We start from the raw sequence: 24,269 nt of genomic DNA on the forward strand, positions 1-24,269 counted from the left end.
TGTTTTACGTTTTACAGTGTTTTATTATTTTTGTACTTTTTACACCCGAAAATGACATCGCCTACCTGGCTACGAGTAAATTGTTTAAACAAATGTGTTGCAATGGTAGAAAAAAATTGTGTGTGGGTGAAAACTGTAGGTACTGGGGGGGTGCTTGCAATTTTTTTTTTTTAAATGGATACTTTATAAAAAAAAGGTTGAGAAGCACTGAAGTAGAGCATTCACCGTCCAATCTCTTCCCTAATTCACCAGCTCGGTTTTCAAACCGGAAATGCACTCGGGTGCCAAGTTTTGCTTCAGAGCCTCTTTTGCTGCTGCTTTTCTTTCCTTACTGATGAGTCCCCCTAACCCAAACAGGAAAAGAAACACAGGAGGACCAGCAAGCCCTGTATAGTCACGTTCAACGTGTTGTGAAAGTTTACAAGCAGCCTATGGAACACGGGGGGCGGGTAAGGAAAAATGAAATGCTGCTACCCAGCCAGCACCTCTAAAGGGCCAAAGGCAAAGAAAATGAAATGTCAGTGGATTTCCCCTGATCTCAGTCACCTTTTGCAATTGTTCTTTCATTATACCCGGAACAAAATTAATAGAATTCAAGTAATGGGTTTCAAAGTAACTCCCAGGGGGTGAGAATAACAAAACAAAAATCAACCCCTGCAGCCTAGCATCTGAACAATGACGGAGACTCGTACACACTTGACTGATACATGTAATTAACGTTACATTCCCTTTGAACTGAACTGGCCATTTTGGGGTAGCACAGCAAGGATCTGAATGAAGCATTTGGCAAGGCTCGAGCGTATTAGCTTGCAAAGCGGCTATTCCAGTTTGGAAGGCTTCGGAAAAGCCCTGCCGCAGCGGGCGTGGGGTTGTTGGTATGCTAGAAGTCTCCTTGGCAAAATCCATTTGATTTCCGCCTTGGTTACCTTTCCCCATCCTGCGGGAAACTTCCAGTGCATTGTCCCGGTCTAATGAACTGCAGACTTCACCTGGGCAGTCCCACAAGTGGCTCCCTTCCAGTGCAATGAATACAAGCACTTGACCCCATGAGCCAGGGGGCAGCAATTAGTTTAAGCCGGGGGTTTGTGTCTCTCTTCCAAACTCTTAATCCGTGCGGTCAGCCCCGGCCCGGTGTTTGCCAGGACCTATTGAGGAGTCTTAATGAGTCTGCAAAGCAAGCTTTCCGTGCATTTGGGTTGCTTCAGATGCTTTAAAAGGCACAGTCTATATGGCATTGTGCAGCTTTTGACAGGCTTCGGCTTTAAGAAAGCCAGGCCCCCTTTCACAAGGCAGACAGAAACCCTCTTTAGACCCGGGGCCCTTCCCGGTTTGCATATCAATGTGGCTCGGGGTGAATGTAGCCACTCAGCTGAGAAATAGGATCATGAGCCGCGTTTCCAGGCTTTCACAGGCACTTGGGAAACTTGAAAGCCCTTCGTGGAGAACCATTTGGTCGAATGTCGCGGCTGGAAACAAAACCTAGACAAGCAACGTGCAGTCCATCATGGGGCGCTGCCAAGCAAAGCCACAACAGACTCCAGCGGCTCCGACATCCAACCCTCAGCAGGCTGGTTAGGAGGGCACGTCTGTGATTTTACAAGGTGCCGGGAGCCTGCTGAGTACCAAGGCTAGGGGGCACTCAACAGCACTTGGGATCGGGCCTCATTTTATCTCCAAGGGGGCGGGGTCGTGTCAGAGGGGAGGAGACAGATTCCGAGATGGTTTGTGCAAAGCTGGACAAAACCAGCCATACGAAGCTGGAGAATTATTTCTCGGGAGTGATGGAAATGGGGGAAGATGCCATGTAGGTGTCACCTGGACCTATTTCTGGTTCAATGGCCTCTCCGGGACCATGTCGCAAGACCGCTGTGGCTCCTCAGAAATCAATGGAGCTGCTCTGATTCATGCCAGGTGTCGACCTGGCCTTTCGAGCGCCGCACAACATGGCTTCAGATTTTATTGACTGTGTTTACCTCTCACTGTGTCTCACCTAGATACTTAGAATAGTAATAGGAATGTAGCCGTGTTAGTCTGGTGTAGCTGAAGCAAAATGCAGGACTATGTAGCACTTTAAAAACTAACAAGATGGTTTATTAGATGATGAGCTTTCGTGGGCCAGACCCACTTCCTCAGATCAAATAGTGGAAGAAAATAGTCACAACCATATATACCAAAGGATACAATTTAAAAAAATGAACACATATGAAAAGGACAAATCACATTTCAGAACAGAAGGGGAATGCGGGAGGAAAGAAGGTACATGTCTGTGAGTTAATGATATTAGAGGTGGGGAAAGGTAGATGTCTGTGAGCTAATGGTATTAGAGGTGATAATTGGGGAAGTTGAACAAAGACACCAACTACCTTACCCATTACAAAGATAGCTTCCCCAATTATCACCTCTAATACCATTAGCTCACAGACATCTACCTTTCCCCACCTCTAATATCATTAACTCACAGACATTTACCTTCCTTTCCCTCCCCCCCCCCCCCCGCATCCCCCTTCTGTTCTGAAATGTGATTTGTCCTTTTCATATGTGTTCATTTTTTTTTAATTGTATCCTTTGGTATATATGGTTGTGACTATTTTCTTCCACTATTTGCTCTGAGGAAGTGGGTCTGGCCCACGAAAGCTCATCACCTATTAAACCATCTTGTTAGTCTTTAAAGTGCTACATAGTCCTGCATTTTGCTTCACCTAGGTACAACACAGCTCTGCTGGTTTTAGAAACCGAGGCATTGAGGCAGGGCAAAGCCGATGCAAATTAGAAAGCCTGTCTGTTTCTAAGGTACGCCAAAACGCATTCAGGTTTCTCGCTCACTATATAAACAGCTGAGCTGTTTGCGTTCGGCTCAGGTCTGACTCAGTCCCTTCATTTTGTGCATCGTTTGTTGCAGCAGTAAACAGATCCGCCTCCTCTCTGAAACAGACGAATATGCTTTAAGCTCCACCCATCCAAAATAAATGCCACGATGAAGAGGACGAAGAATAAAGAGGAAGCCTCTTGTTGTAGAAAATGCAAAGAAATTGGGGAAATGTTAACAGACTTGTATTGCAAACTGACTAGAAACACCCCAGGGAAAACATCAGCTGTAAAATCAATCCCAAATGCTGGACAGGGCAAAGTCTTTTTGCTTACCTTATATTTATCTAGGAAAACACTGGCTCTCTAAAAGAGTTTAAGTTCTGTTTAACAATGCAGCCGGGATGGTCTGCGACCAATGGTTTGTGACCACCGAAACGGAGGTCAATTCTACGGCATACAGGACAGCCAGCACTGAGAGTACCTTTTTACTGAAATGAAATGGATCTAGCACACCGTACAAAACCGTGCAGGGCCTGGGGGCCCTCCAAAAACGGGTAATGAGCTAATTAAAACGACAAACACAAGGCACTAACAAGATTATGAAAGGCTAACAAAATGCGGGGTTTTGACCCTCTTTAATGATCAAAAAACTTGAAACACATTCCACCAGCCTCCTGTGACTGCCCTTTTTGGCTGCAATCCTGAACACCTAGTGATAGCCATTGGGCTAAGGGTCTGGCTTTTTTTGCTACATGTTCTTGGGCATAATTGTGTCGAGGGAGGCGGAATTTTTGTCCTTACTTTCGGAGGCCTCCAACTTTGTGTTACATGTGCTATACAATGCAACCACGACAACTACCACCAATTGTTTTTATTCTTTCAGACCATTTTAAATCTGGAACACTATACCATTCTCAGGACTCGCTGTCCGATCAGAGGCATCATGAAATGCCAGTGGCTGCCCAGTCTCAGAAAGGAAACTCACGGCAATAAAAATCAACCTGTGAAATGCAGAGCCAGCTGCAAAACGGGAATCCAAGTGACATGAAGGACTCCAATCCTTCAAGGGACTTGCACATGTAAGGTTTAAGCCATGAATGGTCCCACTCTATTCAATGAGTGTTTTGACTCAGCTGTTAATGCCCCCAATTCAACAAAGCATTTAAGTACCTTCTTAGCTTTAAGCAGGTGCTTAACTTCCATTGAGGTCAATTAGATATAAGGACCACTTTAAAGCTGACTGTATGGTTAAGTGCTTTGCTTTTTAGGGGCAGAATTAATATTTCCTTTTAGTTCAAACTTTGCCAATGTAGACTTCTTTTGTCTAACTTCATTGTATGCTACTTGACCACTCACTAAGACAAATGATATTTGGACTGACAAAGTATCGGTCACTTTTTATTCTCATGAATTATCGCAGGGAAAAGAGCCGACAAGCAGAATTTATCACCTGGCCTTGTAAGTTTTTATAACCATTTGTAAACCTGCAACTTTTGTTACAATTAAGAATGGGAAATGTTTGCCCAGAGTTGTCAATATTGTATGTCCCTGGAACTGCAGCAGAATAGAATTTCTAATGCAAACAGTTAACCCAGAAAAGAACTGTGGATAAAATCCTGACCAGTTGAGTTCCAAAAGGCCCAAGATCTCACTCTGTGCATATATAAGCCACAAGTCTGCCCTCACGGAAATCAACGACAAAGCTCCCACCAACTTCTCGGAGGCAGAACCAAGCCTTTAAATAACAAATCATCCACAGACCATTGGTATTATTTTTGAAATTCATTGTGCCCTGTTTTCTGAAGATCTGGCAGAAACGATCAAACTGAGGAACAGTTTCTAAGGACACCAAATGTAACTTACGTCTGAGATTCAGATCGTCTTTTTAAAAAGGGCTTTTACAAAATTCTTACACACACAATGTTTTATTTTATTTATTGGCCAATTTCATTAAAAAAAAAAAGAGCTTTGGGAAGAGGACAACGCCCACAGCAGCTTGAAGCTTGGAAAACTAAAAAACAAACTTGCTGGGAGTAGGCACAAAAAATTGGAAAGTGAAACCGACTAGAAACAAAGGCCTGGCGCCTCAAAGGCATGTGGAGGGGAGTCAGGTGACTAAATACTTTTGAGGATCGAGGGCAGAGTTGGGCAATAAGTCAGATGCAGTTCACCAGAGTTAGCTCCTGGCAGGAGCAGCCCGAGGCCGGCTGCGGCAGCTGGTGCCCCAGGCGGAAGGCACGATCAACGCCCCCGCCTGCATGGCCATCAAGGGCCGTGACGTCATCATCGGGCGCCCTGTGACGTCATCATCGGGTGCCCGGGCTGCTGGCACCCTAGGCAACTGCCTAGGCTCTCAGGCCGCCCCTGGCAGGGCACCGGCGCTTTATTTACCTGCCTCTCAGCAGGTATAGCCACAGAATTCGTCGTTCCTGGCTAACAGGAGCTGTGGGATACGGCCCAGTCCGGGACACCACTTTCCCCCACTCCCATTGGCCGGGAACAGCGATCCACAGCGACTGGGAGCTGCAAGAGGCTGTAGCTGCGGAGGCGCAGGGAAATCAAGCGTCAGTAGCCTGCCACGGGCTAACCCTGGCGAACCACATCCGGCCCATGGGCCAGCTATTGTCCACCGCTGAGCTAGGCCACAGTGCACGGCCCCAACTGAGTGATGCACAAAAGGAAAAACAAACAGCATAAAAAGTAATAGGGAAATACATTTTTTTTTTAAATCTGGGGCGTGCTATTGCCTGCAATACAGTCAATGGCCAAAATCCCATCGGCTCCCAAGGCAGGAGTAACATCAGGCCCATAAGATTGGTCCTGCTTTGGGCAGGGGGCAGGACTTGATGACCTCTTGAGGTCTCTTCCAGCCTGGGATTCTATGATTCGATGACAGCACGTTATTACCCTATGTCACTTGGGTTTGAATATCTGGTGAGAGATGCCGAGCTGGGTTAAAATCAGTCTAGCCCCTTGGAAGCTACATCGCTGAAACGCAGCTTCGAACCCGGCTGCCGTTGTTATTTTCCTGGCTTCTCCTTGTAAGAAAGGCCTCCAGTAACCACACACAGCTGGGTGACTGGGTCCCATTCCTCTGCTAGTGAAAAGGCCCGGGGAGGCTGGTCGTGAATGTTCCAGCCTTCTCCGCAGGGTCAGCGAAGGAGCAGCATTCGGAGGCCAGTTCGGGTTTGCAAAGCTTTATTGTGACTCTTTGTCACTACACACACCCACCCAGGCGCACACACACTCTCCCCCTCCCCATGGGAAAACCGTCCTGGTTAATATAGACCAGCAAAACTGATATGGAAGAATATTTCATATGCTCTGGGGTCGGGTTTTTGTTTGTTTGTTTGGCTTGGTTTTTCTTTCTTAAATATTTCTCCCTGCTCAGGAACTGTACGTTTCTCGCCAGGAACGGGTCCGATATAAATTAGAACACAGGGAAAGTCTTTCAGAAGTTTGCCTGGGATACTCCTATGCTAGCGTCCCTGGGTAACTTGGCACCCAACGTGCAAAAGGCCCCGCCGGACCGCCCAGGGGATTAGCTGCCCTCTCTCCCCACCGTCGCGTAGAAAGCCAACGGCCCGGGGAGATTTCAGTCCCACCCAAAATCCTGCCCGGTCATCTGATAGAACTTCATGTTGAAGGGTCTGTAAAACTCCTGCAAGCGCTGGATCACCTGTGGGTGGATTTTTGGATGAGGCCGCCCTTTGGACTTCCCCAAGCAGCGAGGCCGGCCGCTGCCTTCCGGCTTCTTCAGGCAGGGAAAGCCCTTGGTCTCGTTGAAATAGAAGTGCGTCTCCGTCACAAGTCTCTGGAGACCCAGAAAGTCTTGCACCCGGCCCATCTCCCCCGCCGGGTCGCTCACCAGTCTCTCCCCGCTGACAAAGAGGAATCTCGAGAGGGGGAAATACTGCAGCCAGTTGTCCAAATGCTTGGCGTAGATGCCGATCCGCACCGCGCTCCAGCTGGTGTCAATGAGACCCGTGCTGACGTTCTTGAAGGCCAGGGCCTGGAAGCTGGGCAGGGTGGGGTTTTTGGACAGTGTCTGTGTGTAGTCCGAGATGGCCCTGGTGACCGGGTTCCTCACCACCACGATCAGCTTGGTGTCCCTGGACATGTTGTAAATACGCTTCGGGGCCTCCTTGGTCACAAAGTAACTCGGGGTCTTTTCCATTGTGATTTGGCCCTCCAGGGTCCGCGGCATCAGGTTCCTGCAGAAAGGAAAGGAGAATGGTTACGACTCAAGTGCCTCCGTCTAGCTTTTGACCAAGTAACGGCTACCAGGACGGGCACCACTGGAAATACAAACTGATAATATCAAGTCGCCAACCTGCATGCGCCAGGCCCAATGGCTAGGAAAATCCCTCATCAAAACTCTTTTCAATCCCTTCCCAAGCCCTATTGTGTTGTCAGGCCGACGAGCCACTCCCGTCAGGCCCTCACGAGAGTTATGGCTTCTGGTTTTCTGCTGAACTCTCTGGGTCCGTCTACACTAGCCCCCTAGTTCGAGCTAGGGAGGCTAATGAGGGCGACCAAAATTGCTAATGAAGCGCGGGATTTAAATATCCCGCACTCGATTAGCATATTCCCGGCCAGTCACCATTTTGGAAACTGACTAGCCCAAAGTAACTGCTCGCGTCTACATGCAGCAGAGAAGCACGATCCCAAGATAAACCCCTTAGTTCGAATTGACTGTTACTCCTCGTGGAATGAGGTTTAACAGTTCATTCGAACTAAGGGGTTTATCTCGGAATCCCGCTTCTCTGCCGCATGTAGACGCGGGCGATTACTTTGGGCTAGTCAGTTTCCAAAAATGGTGACCGGCTGGGAATATGCTAATCAAGCACGGGATATTTAAATCCCTTGCTTCATTAGCAAGTTCAGTCGCCCTCATTAGCTTCCCTAGTTCGAACTAGGGGGCTAGTGTAGACGTACCCTCTTTCTTTTGTTACCTCTTTCTCCAACAGACACCCCTGATTTGTTCCCATTGTCATGTTTTGTCCACCTGTGGCATGTCTAGACTTGGACAAGGACTTTTTGTCCTATATGGTGCCTAGCCCAATGGAGTCCTTGTGGTGGGCTCCTAGAGGCTACTGCAGTACAGACAGGCTGACCGAGGGCAACCCTATTGACAACGATGGGGTGACATGGGGTGCAAGCCAGAGCAGGAACTGGCTTTCCTCTGTACTAGTGTGGACAAGATGCAAAGTGCAGTAGGACAATCTCATTACTTGTGTTCTCCTGAACTTAACAAAGTCCTTATCATAGAATCATAGAATACTAGGACTGGAAGGGACCTTGAGAGGTCATCGAGTCTAGTCCCCTGCCCTCATGGCAGGACCAAATACTGTCTAGACCATCCCTGATAGACATTTATCTAACCTACTCTTAAGTATCTCCAGAAATGGAGATTCCACAACCTCCCTAGGCAATTTATTCCAGTGTTTGACCACCCTGACAGGTAGGAAGTTTTTCCTAATGTCCAACCTAAACCTCCCGTGCTGCGGTTTAAGCCCATTGCTTCTTGTTCTATCCTCAGAGGCCAAGATGAACAAATTTTCTCCCTCCTCCTTATGGGTATGTCTACACTAGCCCCCTAGTTCGAACTACGGAGGCTAAAGTAGGCATTCGAAGTTGCAAATGTAGCCTAGGATTTAAATATCTCAGGCTTCATTTGCATCTTCCCGTCCGGGCACCATTTTTAAATCTCCTTAGTCCAAACTAACTAACACGCGGCAGTTAAACGTTAATTCGAACTAAGTCCTTTGAATGAAGTCCAACTTCGAATGCCTACATTAGCCTCCCTAATTCGAACTAGGGGGGTAGTGTGGACATTCCCTATGACACCCTTTTAGATAACTGCTATCATGTCCCCCTTCAATCTTCTCTTTTCCAAACTAAACAAGCCCAGTTCTTTCAGCCTTCCCTCATAGGTCATGTTCTCTAGACCTTTCATCATTCTTGTTGCTCTTCTCTGGACCCTCTCCAATTTCTCAACATCCTTCTTGAAATGCGGTGCCCTGAACTGAACACAAGACTCCAACGGGGGCCTAACCAGCGCAGAGCAGAGCGGAAGAATGACGTCTCGTGTCTTACTCAGAACACACCTGTTAATGCAGCCCAGAATCATGTCAACAACCTGGGTATAAGTTCTGGAGCTGTTTTGAGGAGCGACTCCAGACTGACAGTAGAGTGACCAACATGACAAAGGACGATGAGTATACGACATCGAGACTGTCTTCTAGTTAGCGAGGTGAGATTCCAAAATGGGTCAGCAATGAGCAGGCCTGCCCGTCTTTTTGTACAGTACGTGGCGTATTGTGGGCTCTGCCAGAAATCAATAACAATCACAACCAACGATGTTGCCAGCTCATGGCTGGATGTGCCCTCTCTTGAGTAGTGGGAGCTGTCAAGTCTCAGGGTCAGGGCCCAACAGAGTTGTGGATTCGCTTCAAGACAGAGTCGATTAGGGATAGATAGTTGCTTTTATTAATCTCACTACCTCACTACTATTACATGCTTAATACTGCCAGATGGTTACACAGCTACTGCAAAGGAATACAACAATCAGCATACGCAAAGCAATGCATAGAAGAGTAACAAGCACTTGAAAATGCTTACGCCTGTTTAATCTGTGGGAAGTCCCATTCCGGTTACCTCGCACTTGGCCGCAGTGGACGTGGCTCCAGCTAGAGGAACTCAGGACACCCTTCGAGGTCTAGTTCCCTGTTGAGACTCACTGGACATGAGAGGCCCTACACTAGTTATACTACAGTTGTTTACCGGGTGTGCACGTACCTGGCTCAACGCCATTCTTATCACTTTCATGAGCTGAGACCAAGGTCAAACTTGTTTACTGCTCCGTAGTTTCCCAGCTCGAGGCATGGCTTAAAGCTGATAAAGCCCAGTTACTTTTTGGGCTTGCAGAGTCCCACACTCTGCTAAGCTGGGTACAACAGGGATGGAAACTTCCATTCTACGCCTGCTAAGCTGCAGGACCCACATATGACTTTCATGTGACAGGAGCTACCTCCAGTTCATACCCACAACACCGAAGTCATCATTGCTGGGGATACTAAGTGTGCCAGCATGGGCATGCGCAGCAGAGCCGTCGAGGAAGGGTTGAAATGGCGGCCAGACTTTGGGTATGTCTACACTTGCCCCTACTTCAAACTAGGGAGGCAAATGAAGCATACCAAAGTTACTAATGAAGCATGGGATTTAAATATCTTGATTAGCATATTCGCAGCCGGTCGCCATTTTAAAATGCCGGTAGCCCAAATTAACTCGCCGTGTGTAGACGTGGTAGTCCGATCCAAAACCCTTCCCTTGAACTAACTGTTACACCTCGTGCAATGGGGTCAAACCACAGACCTCCCCAATTAGCGTTATTAGAAGTGGTGGTTTGGTCTCCTCCCCAAATTAAAAGGATCTAATGCAAATGGAATCTTCTAAACAGCTTTAAAAGCAACATGAAAAAAAGAGAAATGGTTCAATGTCTATGGTGCGTTAGCCGCCAGTATCCAAAAGGCACCCCTTTGCCAACAGCTGTTCTGTAAGACATACATGGTCAGCAGAACAACCTCCAAAATGTCTCCGCCGCTCAAGCGAACACACCGGGACGATTACAAAGCGGGGAATCAAATAAAGGAAAGAAGCTACGGAATGAGAGAGCCTGAGCAATTAGAACATATTGTGTGCTTTTTAAAATCTGACTCTGACTGCTCCGTCTATAGCAGGGAGCCGAAATGATTTGCCGCTGAATTGGGACCGTGAGCAGTGCATTTACGAGCGGCTGCTCCTAGCTATCGTTCTTTTGAGGAATTGCTGTTTGTGTCAGCGCTGTGGCCAGTTATTCTGCAGGATCCCTTTATATATAGGTGTGGAAAGATGAGACTTTTATGTGGCAAATGTCGGCAAACGTCGATTTCACCGACAGAACCGACAGAAAGATATTTCCATCGATAATGATAAAAATGTACACACATACGCAAACTAAGAAAAGTGCTGTATGAGACCGTATAGGGTTTGAGTTAAAAATATTTACTTTGATTGTTGTGACGTGTGATACTGACAATGGTTACTAGGTGGCTTAACAGCTATAAGGTTTTTTGAATCTCCACATCTACTCTCATTAAATGATTGTCGGACACCCTCCCTCCTTTGAGGTTAACCCTCCTATTTCTCACAACTGTGAAAATTATTTTAAATGTTATCAATTTAGATAAAAATAAAAAATGCTTAAAATAAACTTTGATACTGCGAACATAAGAACGGCCAGACTGGGTCAGACCAAAGGTCCATCCACTCCAGCGTCCTGTCTTTGGACAGCGGCCAATGCCAGGTGTTTCACTGGGAATGAACAGAACAGGGAATTGCCAAGTGGCTAATCATGCACCTAGGAACCCTGGTTTCCAAACATTAAAATACCAGAGTTATCAATTTCAACTGTTTGCAAGATAAATCCAACTATGTTAGGAGAGCCTATTCATGAACAATAGACAGCAACAGAGCCGTGAATATCCATCTCTCATCAAAGATGATTCCTGAACAGAAAAATGTCCAAATTGGACATGCGTGTACATGCACGTACCTTTATTACCTGCCCTGACCAAGGGCTGAGTCCCACTGTGCCATACCTAGTGTGAGACAGTCCACACACCCTGCAAAGTTTACAGCCTACATCAGTACAGACAGTGGGAAGGCAACCAAGTGCAGAAAGATGAAGAAAGTGGACCAAGGTTGCCCAGCAAGTCAGTAGCAAAGTCAAAATCAAATGCACATCAGCTGATTCCGTGTCCAGCGCCTAACACACTAGATTGCACTTTATCACAATTCCTTCCCTGTTTGAGCAGCTCTGTAACGCAATTCCTTACATTCCTCTCTCGCTTGAATTTAAAATTCCATGCCTTCCGTCACATGCGCTCCCTGCTGCATGGGGGATTGCCACTGGGAATGGATTTGCTTTCGCTTGGACAAATCATTTAACCCGACCCTCTTTTGCAGTAGCCTCCATCGAATTGGCTCGAAGGAAAGTTCATTGCCACCCGCTTCTACAAACTCCTGATGTGTTGTGTTGTTGGGCTGCCGCCAGGCAACGGAAGCGGAAGTGGCAGCAGAAGGTGCAGGGGTGTTTGCTCGTCGTAAGTTATGGCTTTCCAGGAATAATCCAAATACGTTGAATGACTTTATGACGGCAGTTTGGTTTCGATCCAGCACATTGTGTTACATCTGCTAAATACAATACGTGCGCCGCTTTGATGCTGGCTGCTTTGGAGGCACGCTTCGGAAGTACACTGGAATGGAAGCGTTTGCTATTCGCGGGAGAATTCCCAGGGCCTGTGGTCACTTTATATAGCACCATGAATGTGCCGGGCCCAGGAGAGCTGTGAAAATCAAGCTCTTTTCACTGGGCTGTCATTGCTGAAACGCCTCCAAAAACCAACACAGCGGGGGAGGCGGGGGAATGTCCAATGAAATGATTTGTTGTGAAAAAAATCAAAAATGTTTCTTTTGGGTTTTATCCGTTTTCAAACATTTCCTGCGGGGAGGGGGAGTTAATAACCTCAAAGGGAATTTGGAAACAAACACCCATTTGAACCCTGATCCTGCACCCTGTTGCACCCCAATTCCCTGGCCCAAGTCACCACCCAAACCATCTGCACCCCTTCTGCCCAAGGACACAACTCCCTCCCAGACCTTGCACCTCCTCCTATATCCCTCCCGCAGACCAGAATCCTCTCCTGCATCCCAGACCCTGCACCCCAACCCCCTGCCTCAGGTTACAACCCCCTCCTTCACCCAAACTCCCTCTCAGCTCCCACGCCCCTTCCTGCCCCCCATCCTGAGCTCCCTTCCACACCCAGACCCTCCAGAGAAAAACGCGGCCAAAATCTGGAGTACCCAACCCTGCTGGAGAGGATGTGAGCCTGCTCCAGAGCCTGTCTCTTCCGTCTAAGCTGTAGACATCAGCTCCGGTTCAAACCCTGATGTTGGCCAAAATATGGCTAACAGCTCTGGGCTTTAGGCATTCACTGCCGTAATCAAAAGGCTGATTCAGCAAGTCAAAAGTGCTCCTCGCTTGTCTCCTCTTTGCAACCCCTGACGTGGCCCTTACAGAGCCGGGCACTTTCCTGCCCTCTGTGGCTCCCTGCTACCCCACCCACGAGCAGCAATCCGAGAACAGACAGGGGCCCATCCCTCTGGGAAAGCCACTGTTAGTAGGGTTGCCAGGTGTCCTGTATTGAACCGGACAGTCCGGTATTCGGACTTTGTGTCCGGTAAACAAATTGAGAAAATACCAACCATATCCATGTCTGGTATTTTCTAATCAAGGACGTTTTTCTGCTTTTCCTGGGCCTGGCTCGGCGCCCGATGGAAGCCTGCTTGGGACGTGCAGCAATTAAAGGGGCCACGGCCGCATTTTGTCGCCGGTCTCCTTGGTTATTTCCTGGAGCTTTTGGGGGTTTTTTTTTGCTTGACAAATTTTCCGTCAGTTTTTGGTTTTGCTTGACAAATTTGTATCAAATTTTCGTCCGGTATTTTTTTTTAAACCATCTGGCAACCCTACGAGTATTTGCTAAATACTTTTGAAAATGTCCTATCCTTCCGCATCTCAGCTGGGCACTTTTTCACTGAAACACACACACTAATTAATAACGAGCAGGCCTGTGGTACCTAAGGACTAACATGTGTACTTGGGCCTAAATCGGTTAGCCTGTGAGGTGCTGTTGGACTCGTTGGTTTTGCTGAATCGGACGAACAAGCCTGGCCCTTGGAAACATGTCGGCCCACAGGTAGAGGTGGGCAATAACTTTTGCAGGGGGGACACTCTGTGAATTTTGGTATGTGGCCAGGGGCCGACTCGAGGCCTGGTGGAAGAGGCAGGACCGCGGTTGGACGGGGTGGATTGGGGGGCTGCAGAGAGAGTGTTTGAGAGGCAGACTTTGTGATACAGACTGGGTGTGGGACAGCGCCTGTGCGCGCAAAGCACAGCGACTGCGTGGCGTAGAGTGGGTGCGTGTGTGACACTGACACAGAGTGTGTGTGTGGCTGCTGCTGAGTTTCTGAGAGCAGCCACGCACTGTCTCTTTAAGACGTGGCTAACTGCCTGCCCCTGTTCTGCAGAAGTGAGTGGGGAGGGGGGCGCTGTGTGTAAGAGAGCGAGCGAGCGCCCGAGCACTGAAATCTTACAAACAGGGCCCTGCCCCCTAAGACAGGCGCTCCTCCGAGTCGCTCCCCGTCCATACCTCAGGCCTGAACAGCCCTGCTGTGTCTCCCTCTCGCTGATCCCTGCTCTGCAGAGACAGGGGCAAGGGGACAAGCTGGTTCCCCCGACCCCGCACAGCCCCCACTCTGCACAGCTAGCAGGAGAAACCTGCAAGCAGTTCAGCTGCAGGGTGAAGCAAAGTGTGGGGAGGGGCAGCTGAACACAGGCGGACGGCTGGAAGTCTGCACCTCTGCTAATCAGCTGGGCGGACCAGAGAGAAATGCTTGGTGGGCCGAATCCGGCCCCCGGGTGTGATTTTACCCACCGTCTAGCTCAACGGTGGGCAAAAATGTGTCCAGTTCTGGGCACCACATTTCAAGAAAGAGGTGGAGAAATTGGAGAAGGTCCAGAGAAGAGCAACGAGAATGATTAAAGGTCTAGAGAACAGGAGCCATGAAGGGAGGCTGAAAGAACTGGGCTTGTTTAGTTTAGAAAAGAGAAGACTGAGAGGGGACATGATAGGGGTTTTCAGGGATCTAAAAGGGTGTCACAAGGAGGAGGGAGAAAACTTGTTCTTCCTGGCCTCAAGAAGCAAGGGGCTTAAACTGCAGCAAGGGAGGTTTAGGTTGGACATTAGGAAAAACTCCCTACCTGTCAGGGTGGTGAAACACTGGAATAAATTGCCCAGGGAGGTTGTGGAGTCTCCATCTCTGGAGAGATTTCAGAGCAGGTCAGATAAATGTCTCTCAGGGGTGGTCGACTCTAGACAGTGCTGGGTCCTGCCGTGAGGGCCGGGGACTGGACTCGATGACCTCTCGAGGGCCCTTCCAGTCCTAGTGTTCTAGGATTCTATGAAAAGGGCCTTTGCAGACCCGATCGGGCCCTCCAGGAGGGCTGATCCGGCCCGCAGAGTCCCTGCCGCTCCCCTGCCAGCAGGCCAACCAGGGCAAAGGCCGGGGGAGCGTGCGGCGTTTACAGCCTAGAACCCAGACACTAGTGCAACGGTCTCTCCACTAGGCACATTACCACTAAGGAAGCTCACTAACCCCCCCTTTTTTGGGCCAGGTTCGCACGTTTTGCCACGGTGGAGACAGTCTGTGGGTTCAAAGGTAGGGAACGTTGTTCATCTGATGGGGTGGATGGGCTGGGAGGGATTGTTGTGGAGACTGGTTACCGGGAGGAACCTATTTGTCCGGCATGAAATAGTCTGTACGGAGCATGGAAGATGTAACCAAGGGACCCCCCCCCACACACACACACACACAGAGAGGCAGCAGTGTGGGGTGGCAGCAGCCCCTGTCCTAGGGGAGGGGGAGGGAGAGCTCCCAGACCCGGCGTGAGTCAGAACTGAGCTAGGCTGGCTGCCCGCTTAGCTCCTAATGCACTTTCAATGCAGAGCCGCAGCAGGGGAAGGTCCCAGGACTGAGCCGGGCTGCTAAAAAATTTATTGGGGGGGAGGGGATGCATGTAGTCTATAGCATGAACCTATACGCTTTTGTTTAGCAGTTAATCGGTTAATCAACTACACTATTACATCCCTAATTCGGAGCCCTTGGGTTCTTTTCCTCGCCTCCCTGGTTAATCACTGCTCTGTCTGTGCTTCAGCGTCCCTGTCGGTGAAATGGTTTTACAGGTTGAACCTCTCCTCCGGCATCCTCGGGACTTGAAGGATGCCGACTTTGCCAGACCACGGGAGGCTAATATCGTCTAGCAGCATGACCAACCCGTCCACTGCCTGCTGGTTTCTTAGGAGACCATTTGGAGTCAATGAAAGAACAGCCCAGAACATTGAGCCAGGACGGGTGGCTGGAAACAAACTTTATGGGACAGCCAGGACACTTGGCCACCCCCATGATGAGCGGACGCCTGGCTCACTAAACTCATGGCGGACCATGGATGTTGCTGGACCAGAGAATGCCGGACCAGAGAGGTTCAGCCTGTAATAAATCCTTTCCCTCACAGTGGAGTTGGACTAATTACACCTTTGAAAGCACTTTGATTTCTTCCAATGGCAAACACGGCAGGACTGCAAAATAATTTCAATATTAACCCAAGTAGAAAGCAGCACCCCTTGATGCTTGGTCTGTTCCAGAATTAGGGGAGACGTTTCCTCTCCCTGCTACAGCAGAAATGGATCCCAATTCCTGACGGCCCATTTGGCTCCTGGGCCGTCTGCACGTTGGGAAGCTGCCAACAACAGGAATGGAAACCCTATATGTAGGGAAATGTGCTGCAGAGATCTGCTCTACTCTTATAGCGCGTCTGACCATGCCACGAGGAAATTAAGTGACTTTCCCCAGGCCCCAGAGCAATTCAGTGGCTTGGTCTGAATTACTCCCCCCTCCCTCCCAACACTATGGAAACTATGCAGCCTAGTGGTTAGATCAAACAGCAACATTACATTAGCACTCATGCAGATGGCTCAACTCATCCTTGGCCGGCGAGCTGGCTATGCACCCTGCGCCATTAGCTCATTCAGCACTGCGCTTTGAAACAGATTTTTTAATTTCCAAGATAAGATCCATTTTGTTTAAATTAAAAAAAAACACACAGCCCCGTCCTTTGGTTTTGAAAATTGCCACCAGGCATGGATTTTAATAATGCATAAGCCAGCCGAGAAATAAGTGGGCACTTTTGCAGCCAAATGTAACATTTTGAAAACCAATCTCTCGCACTAGGGTTCCCTGATGCGTTAGCAAAATAGGAAAAAAGTTCACTTTGGAATTTCTTTTCTACCCTGCTTATTTCCATAAGCAAGCACAACGTTTTGGCTTAGAGTTGCCTCAAGGGAAAAAAAACAAACCTAATAACGTTGCCCTTAAATAATAATAGAAAGAAAACGGAGCCTATGTAAGCTCTGTAGGAAATTTAAAAACAATGAAGGGACCAGCAGCACTTTAGAGAATAACAAAAAAGCAGATCAGTCATAGAATCCTAGAACATTAGAACTGGAAGGGACCTCGAGAGGTCATCGAGTCCAGTCCCCTGCCCTCACGGCAGGACCAAGCACCGTCCAGACCATCGCTAATAGATGTCTGTCTAACCTGCTCTTAAATATCTCCAGTGATGGGGATTCCACAACCTCCCTGGGCAATTTATTCCACTGTTTGACCACCCTGACAGTTAGGAAGTTTTTCCTGATGTCCAACCTAAACCTTCCTCGCTGCACCTTAAGCCCATTGCTTCTTGTCCTGTCCTCAGAGGCCAAGGAGAACAATTTTCTCCCTCCTCCTTGTGACACCCTTTTAAATACCTGAAAACCGCTCTCATGTCTCCTCTCAGTCTTCTCTTTTCCAAACTAAACAAACCCAATTCTTTCAGCCTTCCTTCATAGCTCATGTTCTCTAGACCTTTCATCATTCTTGCTGCTCTTCTCTGGACCTTCTCCAATCTCTCCACATCTTTCTTGAAATGTGGTGCCCAGAACTGGACACAATACTCCAACTGAGGCCTGACCAGCGCAGAGTAGAGCAGACTCATGAGCTTAGTGGTTAGATGGTATCATGAGCTTTCATGGACACAGCCCACTTCTTCAGATGAACGGAGCAGGGGTCCAGAGTTGGAAATAAATAGCAGAAAAAGAGGGGCTGGGGAGGGAAAGAGAAGGGAGAGGGGAATGTCAATTAGAGGGGATGGGAAGGGAAAAAAAATGTATCAATGAGAGTGTCTGTGCTAAATGTGGCTACTAGAGTGGACTGAAAAAGCCTGATACTTAACTTATGTCATTAGTGCGTTGAATGTAGCAGCCAATCCAAGTAAGGGCTTTGTTTGATTAAAGCTGCCAGATTTGCAGGCAAAGGCGATTTCTGCAGCTTCTCTTTCCAGCTGGTTTTAAAAACTGCTTTGTAATAATATAGTCACTGTCAGGTCCATTCATGAGTGCCCAGGCAGGTTCAAAGATTCCCTCACAGCTTTCTGTGTGTTACCATTTTGGATATCTGGTTTGTGTTCATTAATCCTTTGTCACAGAGGCCGTGTCTACACTGGGCCACTTATTCCGGAAAATCAGCTGCTTTTCCGGAATAAGCTGCGAGCTGTCTACACTGGCCCTTGAATTTCCGGAAAAGCAACGATGCTCTACTGTACAAAATCAGCCGCTATTCTGGAAAAACTATTCTGCTCCCGCTCGGGCATAAGTCCTTATTCCGGAACACTGTTCCGGAAAAGGGCCAGTGTAGACAGCCCAGTAGTCTTTTCCGGAAAAAAGCCCCGATCGGGAAAATAGCGATCGGGGCTCTTTTCCGGAAAAGCGCGTCTACATTGGCCACAGACGCTTTTCCGGAAAAGGGGCTTTTCCGGAAAAGCAGCCTGCCAATGTAGACGCTCCTTTTCCGGAAAAACTGAAAACGGAATAGTATTCCGTTTTAAGCAGTTCCGGAAATTCATGCCAGTGTAGACACAGCCAGAGACTGTCCAGTTTGGCCAGCGTCCGTGGCAGGGGGGCATGGCTGGCACAAATCACATTACAGGATCTGCAGATGGAGGAGTCTCTGCAGGAAATTATTACTCATTACAAAACTGCCATCCTCCCGCATTCTAAGGAAGTATTTGTTATTCACAAATATTTACACCCCAGCCCCCGTGCAAACAAATTTCAGCCTATGAGGATGTTCAGTAGCCAAGCACCTCAACTATTTGCTGTTCAAGGTAGGTGATTGGTCCCCTAAAGTCACATGATATTGTTTCCCTCTTCCCGATCAGGTAAACGTTATTTTGAGGAGAAGGGTGTCTAAGGAATGCTCAATGCTGCACTTTTTTGAACACATTTTTTGGACCAGTCAATGCTGGGGCTGAAAGTTGTCAAAAGTATTTACAAACCTGTAAGAGAAAGAAACGGCAAAGACAGGTGAAAGAAGTTGAAATTTGGCTAGGATGCAAATTTTGACTACTTCTGTGCTCCCCGTCATTGCCGTATCTGGGCACCTCTCAATTGTATTGATCCCCGCCACATCCCTGGAAGGAAGACCAGTGCTATTATCCCCATTATACAGACGGGGAACAGAGGTATAAAGAAGTTAAATGACTTTCTCAAGGCCACATAAGAAGCTTGTGACAGAGCAGGGAACTGACCTTGAAACTGCACCCCAAGTGAGCTCTCTCACCACAGGAACATGCTTTCTCCTTAATGCCTCATAATTGCCAGGAATTTCCACGGATTATAAGCGTTCATGGCCATAGTTGTACAGCCCTGGAAAGACGTCTCCTGCAGCAGCACACATCCCCAGAACATCACACGTCAATTTCAATAAACATTTGTTTTTAAAACAGGCTCAGAACATTTTCTTAGGGCCTTCTGAGAACGGGACAGTTGTTTTTTTTTGTCCGAACTGACTTTGCATCTAGACATCGATTACATCGTTCAACCTTACCCAATCTACTTTTAAAGGCTTAAACCCTCATTTCCAAACACAAAAAACAATCATCGGAAAAAAAACAATTACAAGTCTAAATGAAAATGAAATGTCCTTAGGGATCCAGCATGGTTTTTCTTTCAGGCATTTTTGTGAAGCAGGGAATTTTGACTTTTCGTTCCAATTCAGAATAAAACATTGGAAATGTCGAAATTTCCGTTGGAATGAAAATGTCAATTTTCAGTCAGATCCATGCCACAAATTTCTTCCTGGATTTCCAGAGGGTGGCGCCAGGAGCAGGGCCGGACGGAGGCATGGGCAAGCTGGGCAGCTGCCCAGGGTGCCAACCGATGGGGGGCGCCTGATGGCAGCTGTAAGGGGCGCACGGCGTCCCTTACAGCTACCATCAGGCGCCGCGCGCCCGGCTCCTGCAGCACTGGCCCAGCCACATCCCCGCGGTGCTGGCCAGCAACGCCCTCCCCCACCCACGGCCGCAGGGCCCTACACGGCCCGGCGCGTGCACCAGCAGCGACACCCGGGCCGGACTGGGCTGTGCTTGCACCGTGCACTCTAGGGGCGGGCCCCAGACTGCGCACCAGTGTCTGTAGCCGGGCTGCGCATGCGCTGTGCGCCCCAGGGGTGAGCCCCGGGCTGCGCGCCCGTGCCCGGGGCGGCAGAATACCTCGGGCCGGCCCTGACGGAATGCTCAGTGGGCATATTTAGGAAGGAGTAGACCAACCCTGCACCACCAGAAGTGCACTTTTATGCTTTTTAGATTCAGTTTATGGCAGCAATTTTTACACTGCATGACTGAAAAAAAGCTCAGCCACATGCCCTACCCTGGGGAATTTTTTCTAAACCAATTGCTTATTAAGCTTCTCTTTGCTGAGTTTCCTAACTCAGAGCTTTGCTCTTTTTTATGCTTGATAACTGCAGGGACGTGAGAAATTAACGAGTCCAGACTAACGTTAGACTCCTATCAAGTAAAGATGACTCCAGCCAATGAAGTCACCGATCATGAAGAACTCAAGTCAAAGTGTGTTCAGGTCATTTTTTTGGATATTGCAGTGGCAACGCAAAAGGGTTCCATGCCACACACTGACCTAGGAATTGGCAGTGGCCAACTCTTGAGGTTTGCCATTTAAACAAGAGAGGAACGGCGGGAGAGGCAAGACACAACACACCAAAGCAGAGTTTAGTGTGAGGGTCGGCATGGGCCTTGTTAGTTTATTTTTTCATTCCCACTCCCCACAGAAGGGCAGCCGGATTGGTTCCTCCACCCGTCCCCACCAACAAATATTTGGCGAGTTACTCAGTACGGCAGTTTAAACGCCAAACTGCCCAATGCGAATGTGGAGAAAGGAGGAAGTGCCTGTTGAAGAAACCACCCTGGACACACTTAGACCACACGCCACACGAACCCTAGGGGGCAGATAACTCGGGAGTCTTTGCCTGGTTCTTTCATAGTCCAGTGAACCTCCAAAATGGATTCCTCCGGAGGTTACCCCCTTCCCCCATCCCACAAATAAAGTTCCTTCAAGTCATGCGGAAGGAGACATGGAATGTGTGGGAAGGAAGTTCCGCGGCTGGCCTTTACTCAGATGCAAATGGAGTTGGTCCCGCCCTTTGCGATGTAAACGAACGACACGTGATTGCTCATTGACTCAGATGACACCTGGCAGGAAGCTCTGGCCTGTGAGGAATCTGTGGACCCACTCCCTGGACTTGGGAGACAAAAGTGCATTCGTAGGATACTAGGACTGGAAGGAACCTCGAGGAATCACCGAGTCCAGTCCCCTGCCTTCGCGGCATCTGGCAACCCTACAAACACTCAGCACCCAGCCTCCCCCTCCCCCGAACCCATCCCCGGCTCCCAACACCCCCAGCCCTCCAATCCCAGTCCCCATGCTTACCTGGTTCCGCAAGGCTGCCAGCACAAAATGGCTACCAACCAAGAGGAAGCAATGCTTCCCCTGGGTCTTAGTGCTCAACCGCTCCCCTGTTCCTATCCCTGCACTCACTCTTAAAGGGGACATGCCGTTTTAATGCTGGTTTTTTTTGTTTTTTGTTTTGATTTTTCCTTAATAAGTCTTGGAGATCTTTTTATTTTATTTTAATTTTTTTGCTCAACAACTTTGGTCTCTTCCCCCCCCCCCCTTTTTTTTTCCCGGTGGTTTTTTTTTTGGGGGGGGGGATATTTTCGGTATGTTTGTTCAACCATTTGGCAATCCTAGCCGGCAGCCATCTTGGCCTCCGGGATCCATGGAGGAACTAGGGTTGCCAGGTGTCCGACATTGACCCAGACAGTCCGTTATTTTTGCCTCCTGCCCAGTAAAAAAATTCAGAAAATACTCAACACCCAAAATGTCCAGTACTTTCTGATTTTTTCCCGGCCAGGAGGCGAAAATCCCGGTCTGTTCAGCTCAATATGGAGGCAGCCTGGCAACCCTAGTGCTTACCAGTTCCACGGGGGAGCTGTCTGGCCCGGCTCAGGGAGGCAAGGTGGCGGGCGGCCGCTGGCAGCCTGTCAGTGCCAAAAAGCCTCACACATAGTTTTTAAAGGGGCCACAGTGGGTTGTTTTGTTTTGGGGTTTTTTTTTGCTTAACAACTCTCGGGGTCCTTTTTGTTTTGTTTTGTTTTGTTTTGTTTTTTGTTCGGTATTTTTTCTGAAACCATATGGCAACCCTAGGAGGAACCTCCAGAACTCAAACCACGAGGAACTCCCTCGCTGGGGCCAGAACTCACATCCTCTGCCCTCTGGGCCCCAAGAGAAACCTGACACATGCTCGCTGGAGGGTTCATTGGCAGAGGGCTGAATTTCATCCTTCCCCTGTGTGTTCAGGGCGTTGCACGAAGCAAAATCCGACCTGGGTTCTTTCCTGGGTGCTTTCCGTCACGGGCTGCAGCCTTCATTCCATTCCACTTTGCTCTGGAGACCGACTTGGGCAAAAGCAACAAGCCCGATCCTGCCACACCAACCTCATGCACATGACAGGCCTTGGACGTTTATATTTGGAATATGCACCCAGGGCATGAGGTCTGGGGAACGCTTCCATCAATGTTAATAAGATGAGGAAAAGGCCCTTGATGCCTGCTGGCAGCAGACTGCTGGGTTAGGGATGGTCCGCAGTTGCAGAAGGAAGCCAGATGGGTCTTTTGAAGTGCCGCACCTCTAGCAAAGAGTCGATTAGCACACCTGAACGCGGCTGCTATTTTTTGCTCAACAAGATAAGCAAGCAATAGACATTTAATTACACTCTGAAATCCGTCACAAGATTTGCCAAGCTGCTTTCAAAGCTGCACTGTGTTGACTTGATGAAGAATTTATGCCATTCACCCGTGCTTTCCTGGGAGGCCGTGGATATTTTGGTACAGGAAAATGATCCTTTCCATGTGCTGCTAACAGACATAAAAATATCACTCAGCAGAAACAGCCTTAAGAGCTAAATGAATCACTCTGCTTAACGTGCAATAAAATGTTGATTATAAAGCAGAAAAAGTATGCGATTCTATCATCTCGGAAGGGATGTTAAACCAAAACGTTGTTTTGCTAAGCCCTGAATCACAGAATGGCATTTACAGGACCGGAGCAAAGAAACTCAAGGTTCTGTTCAATTTTCATAAACCAGAGTGGTTCAGATTTATTTTATGTGCCCTAGCTGTGCGCCTTAAAAATAAACTCCAGAGGAATCCCCTAAGAGTTGGTAACAGGCAGAGGGGTGGGTAATAACCGTGATTAGCAGCCTTTTCTTTAGAGCTGGATTGCAGGAATGGGGTTACCACCTGGAGCTGTAAAAATCTTATTTTAGAAACTTCTTATAGCAGGTGAAATGCACATAAAAAAATACCTCGGCCCCAAAGAGGCTGGAAACCAAACCCTGTAAAACAGATCAGAATTTGCCACCTTTTACAGCCTACTGCATGTGGGTGGCCGGACAGGTTTACGAACTGGAGCATTTCAAAATTCACTTTGCAAAACAAGCGCTTTTTCCTTTGTAGCCAGGGACAGAACGTCTACAAAAGGGCCTAATATGGACCCAAATCCCAGGCAAGTCAACAGAAAGAGCCCCTGCCCTACTGGAGTTTCTTGCTCAGAGCCACTTCCACCAGCGCCCGAGGGGTCTAAAATGCTGCCTTGCAGGACGTATTTTTGAGTGATGTGTTTTGACTTTCAATGCACTTTACACCCCTTTTGCATGGGTGGGAATGACAGCAGAGTAAAGGGCTATAAGCCAGGAATAAGAGACCCCAAAGCCGCCGCAGAGAGTCACAGATAGTACCCACATCACACCGCAGACACACCCAGGAACCTACCCCACAATAAAACCCGTTGCCAACTCTGTCCACACATCTACCCAAGCAACACCATCATAGGACCCCACCATGGGCTCATCCAACTGCACATCCTCCAATGTGATACATGCCATCACGTGCCAGCAATGCCAGGGATACTGGACACCGGACAGTCTCTGCACCAATGGATAAATGGACACAAATCAGCCATCAGAAATGGGAACACACAAACCTGGAGGGGAACATTGTAACCTGCCTGGGCACTCAATCATGGACTCAAACGTAGCCATCCTTCTACAAAGGAATTTCACCAGCCAACTACAGACAGCGTGTGTGCAGAATTGACTTTCATATGAAAAGTTGACACCTTTTCACTTGGTTTGAGAACTGGGTGACACCAGCTTTCTTTACATTCAACATCCCATTGACAGCAAAAGCTAAGGATAGGCCGTTTCCAGCTCACTCAATTAGCCTCATTAGCACTGGGACTACAATTGACAGGGATTTTTTTCTTTCCTTTCTCCATTCTTATTCTGAGCCCTCTCTCCCCCACACCTTTTCCCACTCAAGATCGTTTCATCTGAAGAAGTGGGTTTTGCCCAAG

The 24,269-nt window shown here is 48.4% G+C and overlaps 1 protein-coding gene across 1 annotated transcript in view; it reads right to left on the reverse strand.

Moving 5' to 3' along the window:
- Positions 1–4,193: 4,193 nt before the first annotated feature.
- Positions 4,194–24,269, reverse strand: part of HS3ST6 (heparan sulfate-glucosamine 3-sulfotransferase 6) — a 129,270-nt gene continuing 109,194 nt past the window's right edge. Inside the window, exon 2 of the mRNA XM_075899829.1 lies at positions 4,194–7,022. Within this exon, the coding sequence (XP_075755944.1) occupies positions 6,404–7,022 (619 nt within the window). The 3' untranslated portion in view covers positions 4,194–6,403. The remainder of the gene's footprint in view (positions 7,023–24,269) is intronic.

This window comes from Pelodiscus sinensis, chromosome 16 (genome assembly GCF_049634645.1).
Source record: "Pelodiscus sinensis isolate JC-2024 chromosome 16, ASM4963464v1, whole genome shotgun sequence".
In the NCBI taxonomy this organism is placed as follows: Eukaryota; Metazoa; Chordata; order Testudines; family Trionychidae; genus Pelodiscus; species Pelodiscus sinensis.